The 19624-nt window shown below is 42.4% G+C and overlaps 1 protein-coding gene across 2 annotated transcripts in view; it reads right to left on the bottom strand.

Annotated features, from left to right (window-relative positions):
* Positions 1-16517, bottom strand: part of VRK1 (VRK serine/threonine kinase 1) — an 81126-nt gene extending 64609 nt beyond the window's left edge. Inside the window, exon 1 of one of the 2 annotated variants that reach the window (XM_055555407.1) lies at positions 16362-16517. In XM_055555407.1, coding sequence (XP_055411382.1) covers positions 16362-16476 — 115 coding nt within the window. In that variant the 5' untranslated portion in view covers positions 16477-16517. The remainder of the gene's footprint in view (positions 1-16361) is intronic. The other variant, XM_055555409.1, reaches the window with a different exon arrangement.
* Positions 16518-19624: the final 3107 nt, after the last annotated feature.

The following is a 19624-nucleotide window of genomic DNA, read 5'->3' as shown; positions in this document are numbered from 1 at the left end:
CAACAGGGCCAAGAATAAAAAAATATGGATAGCAAGTATAATTTTTTGTAAAAAAATGCCTCTTTTGCTAATTAACAGAAGCAGTGAGAGAGTAGAGTGCATACTGCAGAGTCATTTGCAAAATGAAAAGTTTTTAGGTGGTAAAATATTTGCTTTAATGACTAAAAATATAAACGTCATAAAAATAGTATAAAAGACAAAACAGAAACATATCCACGTTACTACAAATACACAGCCTACTGTTAAAAGAAGGATGACTTCCAAAGATCAAGAGGACAAAAGTAACAAAATAACCGATGTAGAACTCGCCAGAAAAAAGCTTTTAGTTGCGGTTTACTGATACAAAACATGACAAAAATTCAGCTGGAAAAACTTGATGTGATAAACTACTGCAGAATATATGATAAAACAGTTAAGAAAATACTGTATAAAAATAGCACGAAGAGACTATCTTCTAGATTCCACTGAAAAACGCTGAAGATTCTAAAGTCAGTTTCTTCTGCAACCTCAGCATCTGGATGATGGCATTTTTGTTACCATTCCTTACTGAGAGGTCCAGATAAAATCAAGTACTCAAAAATCTACATGCAAAAGAAAAGTGAAAGTCTCAGCACTGAGTGGAGTTAAGAGCACCAGACCATACCTCTTTGCACACCTCTCACAATGCCTGTGACACTATCACCATGAGTTGCATATGTGCTGTGCTTGTTTGATGTATTTTATGAGGATATGAAGTCAGGGAGTCTATCTTACCCCAGTATCCCTTGAGTCTAACGTATCACTTGGTGAGAAACCAACAGCTATTTCTAAAACTAGGCTGAATGAAGTCATGGTCCAGGGCCACCTGCTACGAACTGAGACAAGGCCCAACTTCTCCAGGTCCTTTTCCTTAACTAAAATGGCCTGAGTTAAAGTTTAACCCGGTGCTTTACCTACCGGCTTGTAAGGGAAGAAGCATGGTTCATTTTAGAAGTAGGATGAACTACAAAAGGATCTATTCCAATAACCAGGAGATGTATATTTTCCATTCTAAGGTATTTCACAGTTAAATATTTTGCCAATGGAATCTGTTGCCAAGAGAATGCAAAAGGGCTAGAGAACCTTCTTGACCTGCCTGCTCACTTCAGGAAAAATAAATGGTCCCTGAACAAAAGGAAAGAAATATAAAGGAAGAAAAATCGAGGGAAAAATGTTTCTAGTTGCAAATACATCAAGGTGATTCAAGGTGCACGTTAGAAGGTTAATGAACTCAATAAGAAAAAGGCAACCAATTTAAAAACACACAAAGGATTTAAATAGACATTTCTCCAAAACAGATAAACAACTGGCCAAGAAGCACACAAAAAGATACTTGACCTCATTAGTCATTAAGAGAAATAAAAATCAAAACTGCAATGAGATACTACTTCCCACATGCTACCACGGATATAAACAAAAAGACAAAAAATCACCAGAACTGGTGAAGATTTGGAGAGACCCGAACCCTCAAACAACTGCTAGTAAAAATGTAAAAAGATGCAGTCAGTTTGGAAAACAGTTTGGCAATTCCTAAAAAGAAGTTAAACAGAGTTTCCACGTCACCCAGCAGTTCCAAGGGTAGTATATACTCAGGAAAAATGAAAACGTGTACACATAAAAAACCTGTGCATAAATGTTCACAGCAGCATTACTCATAATAGTCTACGAGTGGAAACAACTCAAGTGTTCTTCGACGGATGAATGGATAAATGTGACATACCCATACACTGGGATCTTACTGAGCAATAAAAAGAAACAAAGCAGATTCTGCTACAACACAGATGAACTTTAGAAACATACTAGGCCAAAGAAGATGCTCACAAAACACCACATATTGTATGACTTCAATCATGTAAAATTTCAAAAACAGGTAAATTTGTAGAGACAAAAGCAGATTAGTAGTTTCTTAGGGCTCTAGGGGGTGCTTCCCAGGTGGTTCAGTGGTAAAGAATCTGCTTGCCAATGTAGGAGATGCAGGAGACACAGGTTTCACCCCTGGGTCGGGAAGATTCCCTGGAGGAGGAAATGGCAACCCACTCCAGTGCCTGGAAAATCCCATGGACAGAGGAGCCTGGTGGGTTACAATCAATGAGATCACAAAGAGTTGGACAGGACTCAGCAACCCTGAGCATGCACGCAGGGTTCTGGGGAGCATGGGGGAGAATGAAGACTGACTGCTAGCTAGTTAGTGGGGGAGTTCTCTTAGGGTTGATGAAAATATTCTAAAATTAGATTATGGTGATGGTTACAGTCCTGTGGCTATACTAACACTGAACAATACCCTTTGAGTGAGCTATATGATAATTGAACTGTATCTCAATAATGCCTTTTTTTTTTTTTTTTCCTATGACAGGTGGCATTTGGGATCTAAGTTCCCCGACCAGGGATTGAACCCGTACCCCTGCACTGGGAGCGCAGAGTCTTAACCACTGGATTGCAAGGGAAGTCCCAATAAAATAAAAAAAAAAAAAAAGTTAATGACAGGGAAAATGTGATATCAAGAATGACAAAGAAGAGGAGTTATGACATTCTGCATAAAGAAACTATACTTTCTGAATGAAGGACAGAAATCACCCCAACACAGGCTACCAAGAACACTGAGGAACCAGCTAAAGGCAGATTTTGCTACGTCACCAGCGTGGGTCCTGACCGCTCCACTGAAGGGCACCAGTACAGCACACAGCTATTTGCAGGCACTGCCACATGGGACAGAGAATTCACCGAGACCATAACTCATTTGATCACGAATGACTTCTGCTGATCCCTGAAACTCTAACATTGTTATCTGTGGTTCTTAGGAGTTCAAGTGGGAAACCGAAGGAAAGGTCAAGGGAAATGAAAAGCTGTGTCTATGTGAATAACATTCACCTGAAACTGGCGTCCTGAACCACGGCTTACCAACACAGGGCGGTGAGCTCCTGGCAAGGGACAGAGTACAGCAAGATCAGGAGAACACGTGTGGGGCAAGGACCTGCCACCGTGATGAAGAAAGTTGTCTTTTACCAGTAGCTCAGATGAAAAACTAGATGGCAGGCTCACCATAGCTGGCGATCACATTAAGCTGGGGGAGATCAGGGACACATTAGGTCCCGGAAACCAGATTCATGAAGATTCTTACAAGCCTAAATAAAACTGCACACTGAGCAGAACGATTCAACAAACAAGAGCCAGAAGGAAGACCAGAAACATTTCATTCAGGTCCTTCATACTGCAGCTGAAGCTGAGGCCAGACAGTTTTAATAATGTGCCCAAGTTCAGAAGGTGCCTTAAAGGTAGATGAAGGCTGAGGATGCAAGAATGCTAACTCTCAGGCTACCTGCTACCAGCTGTGGAGATAAGCAAACGGGGAGAAAAGGAAACTTGGCCCTCACCTCACCACACACAAAAAATCAGTTCCTGGAGACTGAGACCTAAATGTGAAAGGTCAAAGGATAAAACTTCTTGAAGATAACATAAGAAAACATCTTCAAAACCACAGAGTAGCAAAACTTTGTGAACAAGACACAGAAAACACTAGTCAAAAAGGAAAAGACCTGTAAACTGAAATTGATTAAAATTTAGAATTTCAGTTCATCTACAGACACAAGAGTGAAATGGCAAGCCACAGGGTGGAAAGAGATTTTTACAATTCATATTTTCAACAAAGACTTCATATCCAGAATACATAAAAACCCCAACATTTCAATAAGAAAAAAAAAAAAGACGACAATTTGTTTAAAATGGGCAAATGACACTTGAATTGGAGAAGGCAATGGCAACCCACTCCAGTGTTCTTGCCTGGAGAATCCCAGGGATGGGGGAGCCTGGTGGGCTGCCGTCTTTGGGGCCGCACAGAGTGGGACACGACTGACGTGACTTAGCAGCAGCAGACACTTGAATAGGCACTTTATAAAACAAGATATTTAAAAGCCTAATAGCAAATGAAAAGGTGCTCAAGTCACCAGTTAACAAAAAAAATGTCAATTAAACCACACTGAGATCTTCAACACAACCACAGAATTGTTTAAAAAAAGAAAAATGTAATGTTTAAGCGATAGTACCAAGCACAGGTGAAGCTGAAGAGCAATGGGAACTGTGTTTTCTGGTAGAGGCATGAACTGGTACACACTTTGGAAAACTGGCAGTACCTATCAAAGCTAAAGATACACACACACCGGACTAGCAATTCTACTCTTAGTATACGCAACTAAAATGAATACATACATGAACCAGAGATAGGAACAAGAATGACTTCAGCAGCATTATTCAAAACTTCTCCAAAGTAGAAACTATTCCAATATCCATCTACAATTACAACAGAATGGATAAATTAGTCTACAATTTATGGTGGTTTTTAAAAATTGTCACAGAACTTTTGACACACCTTTCTTAAGATGTGAGGTCTAAGTTCCTTCCCCTTGAATCCAGGCAGACCTGTGTCCATTTCAACTAATAGAGTACAGTGGAAGTGACGCTGTGTGACCTCAGGATGAGTCACTCTCAGCAAGCTTCCAGTGGGGATCCAGTCCACATGCTTGAAGAGCCAAAGGCCCCGTGGAGGACCTGGAGCCAGGGCACAGCCACCTTCAGAGCAACCACTATACCAGTGACCACCTCTCCGTCTCAAAGGAAATCTCTGCTTCTGGATACAGACGATGACTTTCCTCTGGTTAAAGGCCATCATCGGCCCCGTTACACCCTTTCCAGCAGCAATATCTGAACACTATCCAAACGATCTACTCAAAAGTTGCAAAGAAGCAAAGCAAGTTTCAAGTAGAAGTCTTTGCCTCCATTCAAACTGTTTTAGATATACCGCTGGAAAAACAAATAGCCTGTTTCAAAAAAAAAACAAAACAAAATGTAAGTGCTCCAGTCAACAATCCCAGATGGTCCTGGTCTTCATGACATCCCAGCCAAAGCACCATACATGTGAGTGAGGGAACCCTGAAACAACAGGGCAAGCTGTCCTAACCAAATTCCAAATCCATGAGCATAGTAATACAGTTGTTGTTTAACTCCCACTAAGTTTGGTGTTAGGTAGTAATCAATAATCAAAAAACTCATGTATTATACAATAACAGTTAACCAGAACTAGAAAGCTACTACCAACACAGGCAACATACTATATGCAGCATGAATGAATCTCAGATGTGCGCGTGCTCACTCAGTCATGTCCAACTCTGTGACTACAGCCCACCAGGCTCCTCTGTCCATGGGATTTTTCATGCTAGAATACTGGAGTGGGTTGCCATGCCCTCCTCCAGGGGATCCCAACCCAGGGACCGAACCCAAGTCTCCCACACTGAAGGCAGATTCTTTACCGTCTAAGCCACCAGGGAGGGTATGAAGGTAAAATAAAGAGTAACTCTAGGTTTTCAGGCATAACTGACTAGGTAATACCATTAATACCATTAACTGAACAGTTAAACCATGGGGCAAATAAAGACAGGAGCAGAAAGCAGGGACGATGTCCTGTTCATTTTGTATTCAAGGATCTACCCCAGTATTTAACACACAGTCTCTCCAGCTTCCAAGATAAACTCATTTTCACCCTACTTTTTTTGGCCCACCCCTTCCTGGTCTCCTCTGTTGCCTCCTTTGTGTCCAGCTGCCTCTTAATATCAGGGTTCCCAGGTTTCCATCTCCAATCCCCCTTTCAGACACGTGCACATGGATACATGCACGCACACAAACACATACCTTTCTCCCATATTTTCAATCTCAGCTGATAGCATCATTTTCACCTACTTGCTCTTTTAAGCTAAAAACTTCAGAGATGACCAAGAATTTGGATTGCAGTTAGCTAAATTAAAAAAACAAAAAATTAACAGGATAAGCAGAAGTTATCATGCTTAAACACCAAAACTACTGCATAAAAACAGGCTAAAGAAGTCATGGCTTAAATACATCTAAGGGTTTTACTCAACTCTAGGTTCAACATATCATGTGGTCATTAAGAGGATACAGCTGATAATAAAGGATCAGCTGAAAGCATGTAGATGATGAAAGGTAATCTTTCCTATCCTAATAGAAAAGTGTTGTATCTAAAGTAAGGGATGCAACTCAATTTTTTTTTTTAATTTATCAAGCCCTGCATGGAGTACTGCATTCAATTTTAAGCACTACCATTTAAAAAAATAAAAATAAATTAAATCAAAGGAAAGTCACTAATGTGGTGAAATGACATGAAATCAAGACTTGTAAGAAACAGTTAATGAACTAGATGACGTTTCAACTCAAAAAGACTGAGAAGACTTGATGACCATTTTCAAGTATTTGAAAGACCATAATGTGAAACAGGAATTGAGCTTGTCCTACATGTCTCCAAAAGACAGAATTGAGTAGGAAAAAAAAAGACTTCCACTCAACCTAAGAAAGTACTTACTAACAGTCAATACTTCATTAAGAACAGCAGAGAGCAGTGGTTCTCAAACAGGGACAATTCTGTGCCCCCTGGCCGGGGACGGTGAACACCCAACAATTCAGAGAGCCCCCCCACACAGCAAAGGACAACTCATCTAAAATGTCACCAGTTCCATGACTGAATAACCCTTTTCTATAGGTAGTGAGCTCCCCGTTGTTGGAGGCATTCCATTATAGACGAAACAATGTGATGATATCCAATACATGACTTTTAAGAATGGTATTAATAGGAAATGAGTGGAAAAAAGATTTCCCTGTTTCAGTAACTCTCCAGAGAAAAATGCCCTCAGGTATATTACAGCAATGATGATGATGATACACGCTTATTGAACACATACAGGGGACCAGTCATTACACCAAGCAATTCACTGAACATGTTTCACAGGCCATTCTCACAACCACCCTATGTAACAGCTATTATTTCACCTTGATGTGATGGTAAAATCAGCTTACCCTGATGTCACACAGCCATCAGTCTGTGAACTCCGGTCTACCTGACTCCAATCAATTATGTACATCATTGTCCAAACCATAAATACCTATGGCTTCAGAGCTTCTTTACGCTAGAAAAAAATGCAACAGTATATATTCTAGAAGTATTGGGACCATGTCTGAACAGTTTTGTACTCACTGCAAACCAAGTTGGCTAGGAAAAAAAGAACAGGATTATTTGAAGTAGTCCTGGGATGAAGGAGAGGACAATTATCCTGATTGTCCCCAACTGCCTACTTCTGTAAGCGCCAAGAAGCTCTTAGATACCCATGGAATCTCAGTCAGAGGCTGAGATTAATGATGACATCCCTTTATCCATAGGCGTGAACGCTCAGGATGGACAGACGTTTGAACATCCCCTACTGGGAATCCTGCCCTTAACAAATACACTAGATGCAGATACATGGTTTCTTGGCTGCCTCCACCCATGCCCATCTGTCAGGATGGCAGTGTGCCTGCTCACATGCTGGTCAAACTGTCACTAGGGCATAGGTGCCAAGCAATGATAGTTTTAAATGGGCAGCTTGCATAGCACTGTAAGAGCTTGCTCTTCTACAGAAAAAAAAAATTCCGTTTTAATACTGAAGGGTTGAGATCATGAGTGAAATAGTTTTGGTCAATCTAAACACTTCAGTGGGAAAAAGATCTAGACTTGTAGAAAAGAATCAGACCAAGAAAATTAAATCAAAGAGAAAAACTGCTCTGAAGGCAAATAAGTGATCGCACGAAAGCTTCTCACACTGCCAATCTTTCATTAATACATGTCACGGTAATCTCTTATGCAGTAAAATCCTTTGCTCAACAAGTCATCACTGATGTTTTATAAAAATGGGATGATACGCTTTTCCATGTTCTAAATTAAAAAGTAGAAATGCATGGATATTTAGCAGTTTGATGTTAAAAAAGTTCTATTTGTTGAGAAGCTATTTTTTTTTAATGACAGAAGTCTAATCTACATCTAAGATAATCTTTTAAACGCACAAGAGAAGGCAGAAACCAAATGAGATTCCCAAAGGTGAACAGAAAAATAAATATAATTTGTTCAGGGCAAGAAATCAAGAACAGGAAGTGGTTGTTAAGAGAACAGAAACTGAGTATTTCTGGTCACAAATTAATAAATTAGGACTCGGGGGCTGTCACCCATCACATCCCCAACTATAAGAAAAATGTTCCTAGACTACATCTAGGCTTCCTATTCCCTCTCTAAAGACCCTTCCATTACTGGCAGGAAGCATCTAATGTTATCACTGCCTGGAAAGTCCTTCCTCAGACTAAAACCCTCATCCTGCCATCTGAGCTGTCTGTCCTTGCTCAGTCCTTGGTGACTCTGAAGAACAGCTGGTCATCACCACTCTCCATGTGGTTCTTCAAATACAAGTATCAGGACGTTCTGATTAAATAACCCCTGAGTCTGCTCTTGGCTGTGATAAATAAAGGAGATTCCATTAACTTTTTCTCATTGGACCAATTCATCAACTCTTTTATGTTTTCATCATTTCAGTTGCTCATCTCTTGCACTCCTTTTAGGCCCGATAAGAACTGTCACCAAAGTCAACAATGAGCCACACACACAACTTACTAAAGGAAGCGTTGATGTGAAGGAGTTAGAAAGTCCAGCAGAGTTCTCAGGAGCCATCACTAAGGTGAAAAGTCTGAAAAAGTGGCCAAAGTCTAAAATCTACCAAAGCCCTTCTGAGAAATACAAAGGACTTACTGTTATAAAGTAACAACACTGTCAGGGTCATGGCTGCATCCTCTTCCTACTAACCTAGCACTGCCATCTGAGTGCTTGCTTAGTAACTCAGTCATGTCCACCTCTTTGTGACACCATGGACTGTAGCCCGCCAGGCTCCTCTGTCCATGGGATTCTTCAGGCAAGAATACTGAAGTGGGTTGCCATGCCCTCCTCCAGGGGATCTTCCCAACCCAGGAATCGAACCCGCGTCTCTCATGTCTCCTGCATTGGCAGGCAGGTTCTTTACCACTAGCACCACCTGGGAAGCCCCATCACTGCCATACATACCCCTAAAAAAAAAGTCTCTTGAAGACTATTTCTACCATATCCTTCTTCCTGCTCCAGAACCTACAGCACCTTCTAGCAGTCAATAAACTGATTATAAACTAGCCAGCAGTTTCCTAGACACATGAATGAATTATCCTCCCCCAATGTCCCTCCTCTCCTTCACTTCCATGACACCCCAAAACAGCCAGTTCTTATTTTCTCTAGGACCTAAATTTGCTCATGCTATTCTCTAAAATGTTTTCCCACTTCCTCTCAAATCTATACATATTTTTTTCAAGACTCAAGCCATGAGTCTTTATACCTTCAGACATCTGTATTAATTTCCATACTTAATTGCTTATTCATTTTGTTTGCAGTTTAGAGCCAACTGATTTTTGATAAAGATTTAAAAAAAAAAAAAGACTCAATGGAGAAAGCATAGTCTTCTCAACAAATGGTTCTGGAACAAGCAGACATCCATATACAAAAGGAAAAGAAAAGAAAAAGACCTAAAAGTCATACTCCATGCAAAAATTAACCCGAAATGGATTCATTAATCTAAATGTAAGACATAAAATTATTAAACACTTAGAAGAAAACTTGGAACATCTACCTGACCTATGGTTCGGTAGAGTTCTGAGACATGCATGACACCAAAAACGATCCATACGTTGGTAAGTTGGACTTCATGAAAATTAAAACCTTTTGTGCTGCAGAAGACACTGTAAGAGAATGAAAAGACAAGCCACAGACTGAGAGAATACATTTACAAATCACATATCTGGCAAAGGACTTGTATTCAGAATATATAAAGAATGCTCTAAATTCAACAGTAAGAAAGCAAATTAGAAAATGGGAAAATGATTTAAACAAAGTAAGATATGAGTATGTGGGAAAGAAAAAAATATTTCCTCTACCATTCTAGGTTCTTTTGCTACTGCATCAATTAAACTGGCCTAAGACAAATTAAGAGGAGAAAAACAAATTTAATTGTACCTGCACAAAAATATGGGCCCCAAGGGCAGGTCAGGCTACGGAGACTTATTTGCCATCCTGAGCAGAGGAAGGGGACAGGGGGCTGGGACTTCAAAGAGGAGAAAGGTAACTCAGACACGTGATCAGATGTTTGTTATTAGATGCCACACAGTTAGGCCTTTCAGTTAAAAGTTATCTCTGGTAACAGCTCTCTCTGAACCAGGCTCCTTATCTAAACTAACCTGTCAGTTGAAGTGAAGTGAAGTCACTCAGTCGTGTCCGACTCTTCGCGACCCCATGGACTGTAGCCTACAGGCTCCTCCGTCCATGGGATTTTCTAGGCATGAATACTGGAGTGGGGTGCCATTTCCTTCTCCAAATATGTCAGTTGAGGGGGCAGTAAAAAGCTCTGGAATCTTTTGGGTCTTCACTCTCTCTGGCTTAAAGTAATCCACTTGCCATAATGACACATTTTGTGGAGGCTTGTTCTGAACCACTTCAAAGGACAAGCATATGGAAAGATGTTGAACATCGTTAGCCATTAGGAAAATGCAAATTAAAGCCATTCTGAAATACCAATACACACCTATTAAAATGGCTAACATAAAAAATACTGCTAACACCAAATGCTGGTAAAAATGTGGAGAAATTGATCACTCATACAGTGATGACAGGACTGTAAGATGGCACAGCTCTGGGAAAGCTTGCAGTTTCTTAGTGAATAAAACCTATACTTACTCCTACAACCCAACATCATGGAGCATAATAGTGATCAAAATTAGGAAACTCACTGATACAGTGTTAGTAACAAAAGTACTTATTCAAACTTCATTTTTTACCGTGTGTGTGTGTGTGTGTGTGTACACCTTGTGACATTTCATCGTATGTAAAGATAATTAAAACCATCACAATAACCAAGCCACAGAACTGTTCAATCACCCCCAAAGAAACTCCCTCAGGGTACCCTGCTATAGTAACATCATACTCCCAACCCTCACTGTGGCAAAACTGAGCTCTTCTCCACTACTGTAACTATATGGTTTCGGGAACGTTATACAAAGGAATGTTAATCACACCACCTTTTCACTCAGTACTGTGCCCTTAAACTCCATCCAAACTGTTGCTCGTGTCAGTAGTTTGCTCCTTTTTGTTATGATTTTGTTTTGTTTGCTCCTTTTCGTGTTCCATTATATGGCTAAACCTCACTTTATTTGACCATTTACCCACTGAAGGATGCGTCGGCTGTCTCTGAGTTTTGGCTTTTATAAACGAAGCCACTAGAACATTCACATACAGGTCTTCATGTGAACGTAAGCTTTTATTTTCTGAGGATAAATGCCCAGGGGTGTAACTGCTGGGTCATGTGCATGGTGTATGTTCAACTTTTTAAGAAACTGTCAAACTAAATCCCAGAGTGGCTGCACCATTTCACATGGACTGCAACATGTGAAGTAATGCATTTGAAAGTCACAATTTCTACAATATTTTCTATGCTATGCTAAGTCACTTCAGTCATGTCCGACTCTGTGTGACCCCATAGACGGCAGCCCACCAGGCTCCCCCGTCCCTGGGATTCTCCAGGCAAGAACACTGGAGTGGGCTGCCATTTCCTTCTCCAATGCATGAAAGTGAAAAGTGAAAGTGAAGTCACTCAGTCGTGTCCGACTCTTAGCGACTCCATGGACTGCAGCCCACCAGGCTCCTCCGTCCATGGGATTTTCCAAGCAAGAGTACTGGAGTGGGGTGCCATATAAAACCAGTATGCAAGCCTCTTAAATGTTATAACCTGGCCTTGGTTTTTTTTTTAATGCATTTCTAGAACTTTTTCCCTGATTTCCAAAAAAGACTTTTTTCCTTACTACCACTAAAAAAGAATGCGTAATTAGATATAATCTGTACGGTGATCGCTCTGCTACCATGTTAAATAGTAAATTTCAATAACAAGTGGAACAAAAGCAACAATTCCAGCAGAAACAGCAAAAGTTTGTTTCTCTATGTTCCTGACAGTCTATGAAGACTGAAGGCTTAATGGCACTTTCTAACATGCCATGTGATCACAGTGCATTTATACACAGCATTATCACACAATGGCATTTGTTCGGCTGTTATTAATACTTCGTAAGACAATCTGAGGAAAGCAATTAATCTGAAATAAAGCTGTAGTTATCTTAGCTCTAAGATTTCTAACTTCATGACTTTTTAAAAAATTTTGGATCTAACTGACAGAGATAACGGAGCCTCTCTGGGATTCTTGAAACAAGGACCTAGCACTAACAAGACTATCTGCCCCAAACGTGAACAGCAGCAAGACCGGTACTCTGCAAAGAGAAAACTAAATAAATGCACAGAAGGAAACTATAAAGCCGTGAAAAGTAAAAGATGGTGCTGCCCTTTGCCCACTGGCTTTCCAGTTCTCATTCAGACTGGGTACTAAGCTCTGTTAAGACAACTGTGTCCAGAACATTCCCAAATCTCAAATTAACAGCCCTGCAACTTAATTACATGACTTCCATTTAGTGTATCTTCCCACTTAATACATACGGCTTCCTGATCAATACTTCAGTCTATGTGGAGGTTTAATATTCACCCTAAACATTGGCAGTGCGGACAGCATCTCATTTTCAAATCGGAGATGGTTCCTTTCTCTTGGGTCAAAGACCCATGGAGAGACAGGACTAACTGCAAAGAGTCATGAAATCCACGTACCTCCATGAAGACTAAACAAACAATACAATTCAAACCAAGCTGACAAAGACACTGTGGCTAATAAAATTCTTGATAAATTTACCAATGAATGTTACTAGAAGTAGTTTCCTGTCATTAGTGTTTATCAGTGAATATTAAAAATCAAACTCCAATTACGGGGGAAGGGCAGATTTCATACCTATCCACACTCTAGAGAGCTTTTCTTTCAAGTGTTGTCCACATGTCATCCAGAAAAGAAGAGTAGAATGTGCTTGAGTTTGAGTTCAAAGATTTAAGATGACATTGGGAGAGATGGAGCACTGCATGAAATTAGTTCAAAACAACAACCGTGGAGTGTTAGGTACTTAAATATCATTCAGAAGCTAAGGGGGCAAGATATTAAAGGGCATGCCCCTCTTTACATCTTTTTTTTTAATTAATTTATTTTCATTGGAGGCTAATTACAATATTGTGGTGGTTTTCGCCATACATCAACATGAATCGTCACGTCTTTATAAAGGCAAGGAAGAACATATTCACAGGAATTTGGGTCAAAAGGGCCAAATGCATCACAGAGTGTAAACACATCTAGGTTACACCACCCAGCTAATGCTTTAGCAGGATTCCATCACTTTTCCATATTATCCTTACACCTTTATTAAAAATTTCCTGTTTTCTACATTTTACCACTAACAGTATAGTTTTTCGAATGTGCCATACACACTTGACTTCTCTTGTGCTGGGTGCTAGATAACCAAAGTTCAAAACAATGACCTCTATTAGCTTAAAAGAAAAGTTGCTTCGACAAGACTCTACAATCGCAAGAACAGATTCTGCCTCCAGCACAGCTCCTGACATACAGCAGGCACAGGACGTCTGGTGAATAAACAAGTCCATCTCTGCTCACTCTGAAAAATAAACTCGGCAAACGTGCAAAATGTACTACCAGTCTGAAAAATATTCTCCAGGCCTATTCGGTAATCCATCCATTCTTAAAACTTAGGAAGAACAATTTCCATGAAAGCCTCAGTCACACACACACAGAGGCAGCACTTAATTTCCATTAGGTTCAATGCCTGATCTATGAAGATACTAACATTTGCATAAATTCAGGAATCATCCTTCATTTTGATATAAGGTAAATTTTCAAGCTTTGCCTCATTTCCAGTAAGTTTTATTTATCAAATAAAAATACTTTCAAAGTTTTATTTTTTAAACCAAAATTCTATTCATAGCACTTCATATCTTATTAGGGATGGCTTTAAGGAAAAATATGTATATAGCTGTCAAAATAAAAATCGTATTTTTCTTTCCAAGACATCTGGGACCCTCACTTACATTATTTATTATTATTTCACATTAGCTCTCAAAAAAAAAAAAAAAGAAAAAGCCTGGCCTATTTAAGAAATTTAATTTTAGGGTCTGTCAACATTTTCAATGCACTACTATTAATTTTAAAATATACAACTTGCACCCTGGAATAAAACTTAACGTAAGCTTTCCACATAACCATCTCCTGGGCACTTACTAACTTATTATATGCCAGGTTCTACAAATGTTACATTCCTTCATTTTCTCATTTGTTTAACAAATATCCTCTCACAATTCTTGCTGTGCTTAACATAAGCCATTACACTCTAGATCTGGTATTTGCACTAGACTGTTGTTGCTGTTTAGTCGCTAAGTCGCGTCTGACTCTTTGTGACCCCATGGACTGTAGCCCGCCAGGCTCCTCTGTCTACGGGATTTCCCAGGCAAGCACACTGGAGTGGGTTGTCATTTCCTTCTTCAGGGGATGTTCCCGACCCAGGGATCAAATCTGTGCCTACTTGGCAGGAGGATTCTCTACCCACCTGGAAGCCCTTTTGCATTAGATACTAGTGTAATAAATGGACAGTAATGTTTAACACAACCAGTCCATTCTGAAGGAGATCAGCCCTGGGATTTCTGTGGAAGGAATGATGCTAAAGCTGAAACTCCAGTACTTTGGCCACCTCATGCGAAGAGTTGACTAAACTGGAAAAGACTCTGATGCCGGGAGAGATTGGGGGCAGGAGGAGAAGGGGACGACAGAGGATGAGATGGCTGGATGGCATCACTGACTCGATGGACGGGAGTGTGAGTGAACTCCGGGAGTTGGTGATGAACAGGGAGGCCTGGCGTGCTGCGATTCATGGGGTCGCAAAGAGTCGGACACGACTGAGCGACTGAACTGAACTCTTAACACAAGTTTACTGTCACTAGATTCAAGCTGGGTTACTGTTATCCCAGAATCTGATGAACAATGTTGACATGACATAGCACCTGTAGCAGCAGCTTCAGCAGAGAAGTTTGTGTTAAGTGACTACTGAATTCCCTTCTACAGACAGCTGATGAACATCATCTTATCTTGGAGGAGAAAATGGCAACCCAACCCACTCCAGTATTCTCCCTGGGAAATCCCACGGACAGAAGGGCCTGGGGAACTACAGTCTGTGGGGGTCACAAAGAGTCGGACACAACTGAGGGACTAAACAACAACATCAAGAACCCCTGCTGCCCTCTGAAACTTCTTTAAAACTGGAGATTAAATTCTTCCCCAAAAGTATCACACTCCGCATGTCATGAAAAGTAAGGTGCCTTTATTCTGAACTCTTAAAAACAAATGCTGCCTATTTATTTTTAACTCTTGCAAAGTTCAGACTCCACAGATGGGCAACTGCAGTTAAAATAGAAAGAAATTAAAAAAACAGTAATTAATGAGGCTCTTCAACAGTTCCTTAAACGCACCACCTTCCCAACAGCAAAACTGGTTATTTCCAGGTTGTTCCAAGAAAAGGAGATGGCGAAGGGAGAGGAAGAGTCAACACCAAGCAAAAAAAAAAAAAAAAAAAAAAAGGCAGGGGGGGGGTGAAAAATGGGTGGCCTCAACAGGAACCTCGTGTCTGCGTCCCCTTCCTTCCTCTCTCTCTCAACCCAGAGACTCTGATGCTTTTTGTCTAATTTAAATAAATGACCTATGAGTTTTGACACCGGAGCCAAAAATTATTCGAAAAAGGAAAAACTACTTGCTGTCCTTGAATATGGCTACATCAGCAAAGGGTGCCAACCCGTAGCTACGGAGGGGCAACAAAAAACCGTCAGAAGGATGCTAAAATCCCTTGTAAAACTCTCCTACAGAGCTTCACAGCCTTGAACCTTGCGGTCAAATGCAAGCAAGCTCTTACCCGGCCCCAGCCGGACACCGACTGGTTAGAAACGCCTGGAACGCTACCCTCTGGGGAGAAGGCTCCTTCGCCCATCTCAAGTCTCAGGACCAACGTCACCTCCTGAGATGCTCTCCGTCACCCCTACCACTCCGGCCCACCGTCGCCTATCCTATTACTAGGGAGCTTTTCGGCATCTGCAAATGGTCCTATTTGCTTCTACTCCGATTCCCCTGCAGAGTATGAGCTCCGAGAGGGAGGAAAGACCCCGGCGGTCCAGGCTGGCCTTACAAGGGCCATCTCCCAGACCCGGCCCGAGCTTCCAGGACACGGCGCGAGTCTGACCGGCCTACGTGCCGTCCAGAACCGGAAGCTGAGCCTCGGGCACCCCCCCGGCCGGTGCAGGAAACCCAGGGCCGCAGCGGGACCTGAGGGAGCCCCGGCGGGAGAGGACGCCGGCGCCGCGCCGCCCGCCGCCCTCGACACCGCCCGAGGGCACGGCCGCCCGGCAGCCCCACGCTAGCCCAGCTCCCCGGCCGCCCCCTCCACAGACCCCGTTCGGCGCCGGCGCCCTCAGACCGCTTAGCGCGCGGCTGCCCTACCCCAAGCCGCAGACCGTCGCCTTCTGCCCAGTACGAACTTCCCGCCGCTTTCGCCGACTCGCAACTCCGCGGCGGCGCCGGCCCCGTCACACCCTGCAGTATGGGGCCTTCCCATTGGCTCAAGCGAGAGGGAGAGGCGGAGCGAGCGGGAACGCGCGGGATGGGCGGAGCCCGCGCTGGCTCCCGCCGGCCCCCGAGGAATGCCGGGAGCAGCCGGCCGGCCCTCGCACTGCGTGCTGGGAAATGGAGTCTTTCACTGGCAAAGCGAGATCGTGTTGGCTCGGCCCCAGTGGGCCTCTGGGAAATGCGGTCTACAGTCTCTTGAATCCGTTCTTATGGTCAGATGCTGTATCCGTCAAAGCCCTAGGAACCGAAATAAATATCGCCCGTGTTCGCAGTAGCTTGATTTACTAAATAATGTGTTGAAAAGAGTTGGATGTAAAAGAATATTCCTGTTTGGCCAAGTGGTGCTTCCATTTTCCCACCTACTGGTCCACACCTGCATGCTTGTCACACAGCCGCTTGGTTTAGTATATTAGGGCCTGGCTCTGGAAGCAAACAGCTCGCGATCAAATCCCGGCTCCTCCACTCTCTAACTTTGTGAACTAAATGACTTAACCCCTATGAGTCTCAATATCTTGTTTTTGTCAGGATTAAATGAGATATCCTAGAGACAGTGCTTTGTCTGTAGTAGATGCTCAATAAAGAGCAGAGAGTATTCTCGCCACTCATAGCCACGCATCTAAATCCTGTCTGTCAAAGCCTATATCCATGCCTACCTAATCTGTGTATTCCATCCGTAATTATCTTATGCCATAGTTTGCTTTGTAATTCTAATCAGTTGTCTAAGCCTTCGGTAAACCATATCCATGAGACAGTAACCTTATTTAGGGCAGCGGTGCTGTTCTAGGTCAATCTCCCCCAAAGTCATAGGCGGAGGGAGATTTACAGTGAAACTAATGAGGCTTAAGCACATGTCTCATCCAAAGCCTTCTGTTAACCATTTTAGTGGGTTTTTGTTTTTGGGGTTTTTTGTTTTGGTTTTGGTTTTGTTTTTTTTTGCCAAGGTAAGATATTTTTGTATGATTTTCTTTAAGCAGACCCCCAAAATTGTGTGAACTTCGGACCTCACAGAACCTGGAATCCCTATCCACTGGACAATGCAGTATTTTGCCTGTCGGGCAGCATTTGCCCCTCCAAATACCCTCCAATGCTCCAGATGCTCCTCCAGCTTGCCCCCCGCCCCCTAAGCTGTCCAAGCCAATACCAGGTTCCTGGGCTCCAGGCTCCTGGAGGATTTGGCTGGTACGGAACCCCACAGAGGAGTGGAAGGAAAGAGAGCTGTTGCTGAAAGTAAGTATTCCCCTCAATCCTGGTTGGCAAGGTCCCCTGCAGTCGGCTGGGCCCTCAGCTGAAGGCCACTGCTGCCTGGCCCTGCTCTCCAGCTTGCAGTGACAGCCCCCTCCCTCTGTGCCTCAGACCTGCAGCTGAAAACCCCAGGACCGCTGCTGCGCCAAGGTTACTGCTCCATCCCCATGGTTCCCACCCTCACACTTTTGCCAGTAGTCTCATTGCAAATAAACCCTCTGCAGATAAACTCTGTTTTAAATGTGTCGTCTGCTTCTTGTGGAGACTCTGATGGCAACACATACACAAGGCGAGCACTCAGTGAATACTTGTCAGCGAAGAGGTCTCAAGGGTCACACATCTCACGGGTGTGGAATTCCCCAGCAAGAATCTGTGGCCAAAATCCACTGAGAGAAAGATAGTCTACATATGGACACACACATATGCACACACACATACACATGTGCACACACATATACCATATATACACATATGTGCACACACACATAGACACACATATATACATACACATGTATACACACATACACATATTCACAAACATATACACACACACATACACACTAAGGAGTCTTGGAACAGGACTTATTTGTCACACCATCACCATGTTCCCCTAACCTCACCATACATGTGCAAAGGGTCCCTCCTTTCACACCGGGTTGAAAACTGGCTGGCCTTGAAACACACTTAAATCAACAGGGCCTGGAATATTCCAAGGTGAGAATGGAAGGTATTTATTCGCAGCTCATGACTCCTTCACCCTCACTCAGATGACTTGCTGTTAAACAATGCTTAGATCCAACCATGCGCCAAGGCAATTGACAGCATCTTCAACACCACACACAGGTGCTGAGATGTCCTACCGGTGCATGGCAGGACATCAGTCCACACTGCTATCACAGAGACTGTGTGTCTGACTGTGTGTCTCCTGTACGTACAGTTATAGCCCTGGGACACAGGAGCCCTCAAAGGATGATTATGCATTGATACCTTGGTATCAAGATCAGGGTTCTGCAGAAGATGACCCATGAGGACTTGATGGATCTGGGCTTTAGGATTTAAGAATTGAACTTGAGAGGAAAAGTTCATGAGTATAGTCCTGCCATATATTCAAAAATATGTATATCATCCAAACAAATGTTTCTTGTTGTTCAGTCACTAAGTCATATCTGACTCTTTGCAACTCCATGGACTGCTCATGTCGGTGATGCCATCCAACCATGTTATCCTCTGTCATGCTAAAATCATCCCCTTCTTCTCCTGCCCTCAATCTTTCCCAGCATCAGAATTGTTTCTAGTGAGTCGGCTCTACACATCAGGTGTGACCAGGAGTTGGGCAAACCTCTGGGAACTCTGGGGTTTCCAATTTAATGATTGTTTACTGAGGTCTTACTATGTATTAGGCACTGCCCTTTTTCACATGCATTATCTCCGGTCTTAAAGTGGAAAAAAAATAAAAAGCTTTACGTGATTCCAGGCCACCTGAATCTACTTCCAGCTTCCAAATGTTTTTTTTTTCTTTTACTGACCCTTTATGCATAGCCTCAGTACATGAGGATACTTCCTAGAGGGAAATAATTTCAATGCTGTGATAGAGATTTATGGAAGATGCTGGCTTTTAGTTGGACAATGGATCATGGTAGATAAAGCAAGGTGAGTCATGAGTGGGTTCGGCCTGATGAATAAATTTTTTTCCTCCTGCCTGGCAAGAGCAGATCAGCTGAAAATCTATGCATGGCATCTGTGTTGATTTGCCGCATAGTCAGGCTCTGGAGTGCCCTCCTTTATTTCCAGGCACTCTCCAACCCTGGTAACATGAGTATAAAGACACAGACGGGAACAGTAACACAGGGTACTTCGGGAAAGGGAGAGGAGATTGGTAGTAGCTAGATCATAAC

The sequence above is a fragment of the Bubalus kerabau genome, chromosome 19 (assembly GCF_029407905.1).
Source record: "Bubalus kerabau isolate K-KA32 ecotype Philippines breed swamp buffalo chromosome 19, PCC_UOA_SB_1v2, whole genome shotgun sequence".
Taxonomy (NCBI): Eukaryota; Metazoa; Chordata; class Mammalia; order Artiodactyla; family Bovidae; genus Bubalus; species Bubalus kerabau.
Note: the sequence above shows the minus strand (reverse complement) of the source record. Positions and strands in the feature narration are given on the sequence as shown.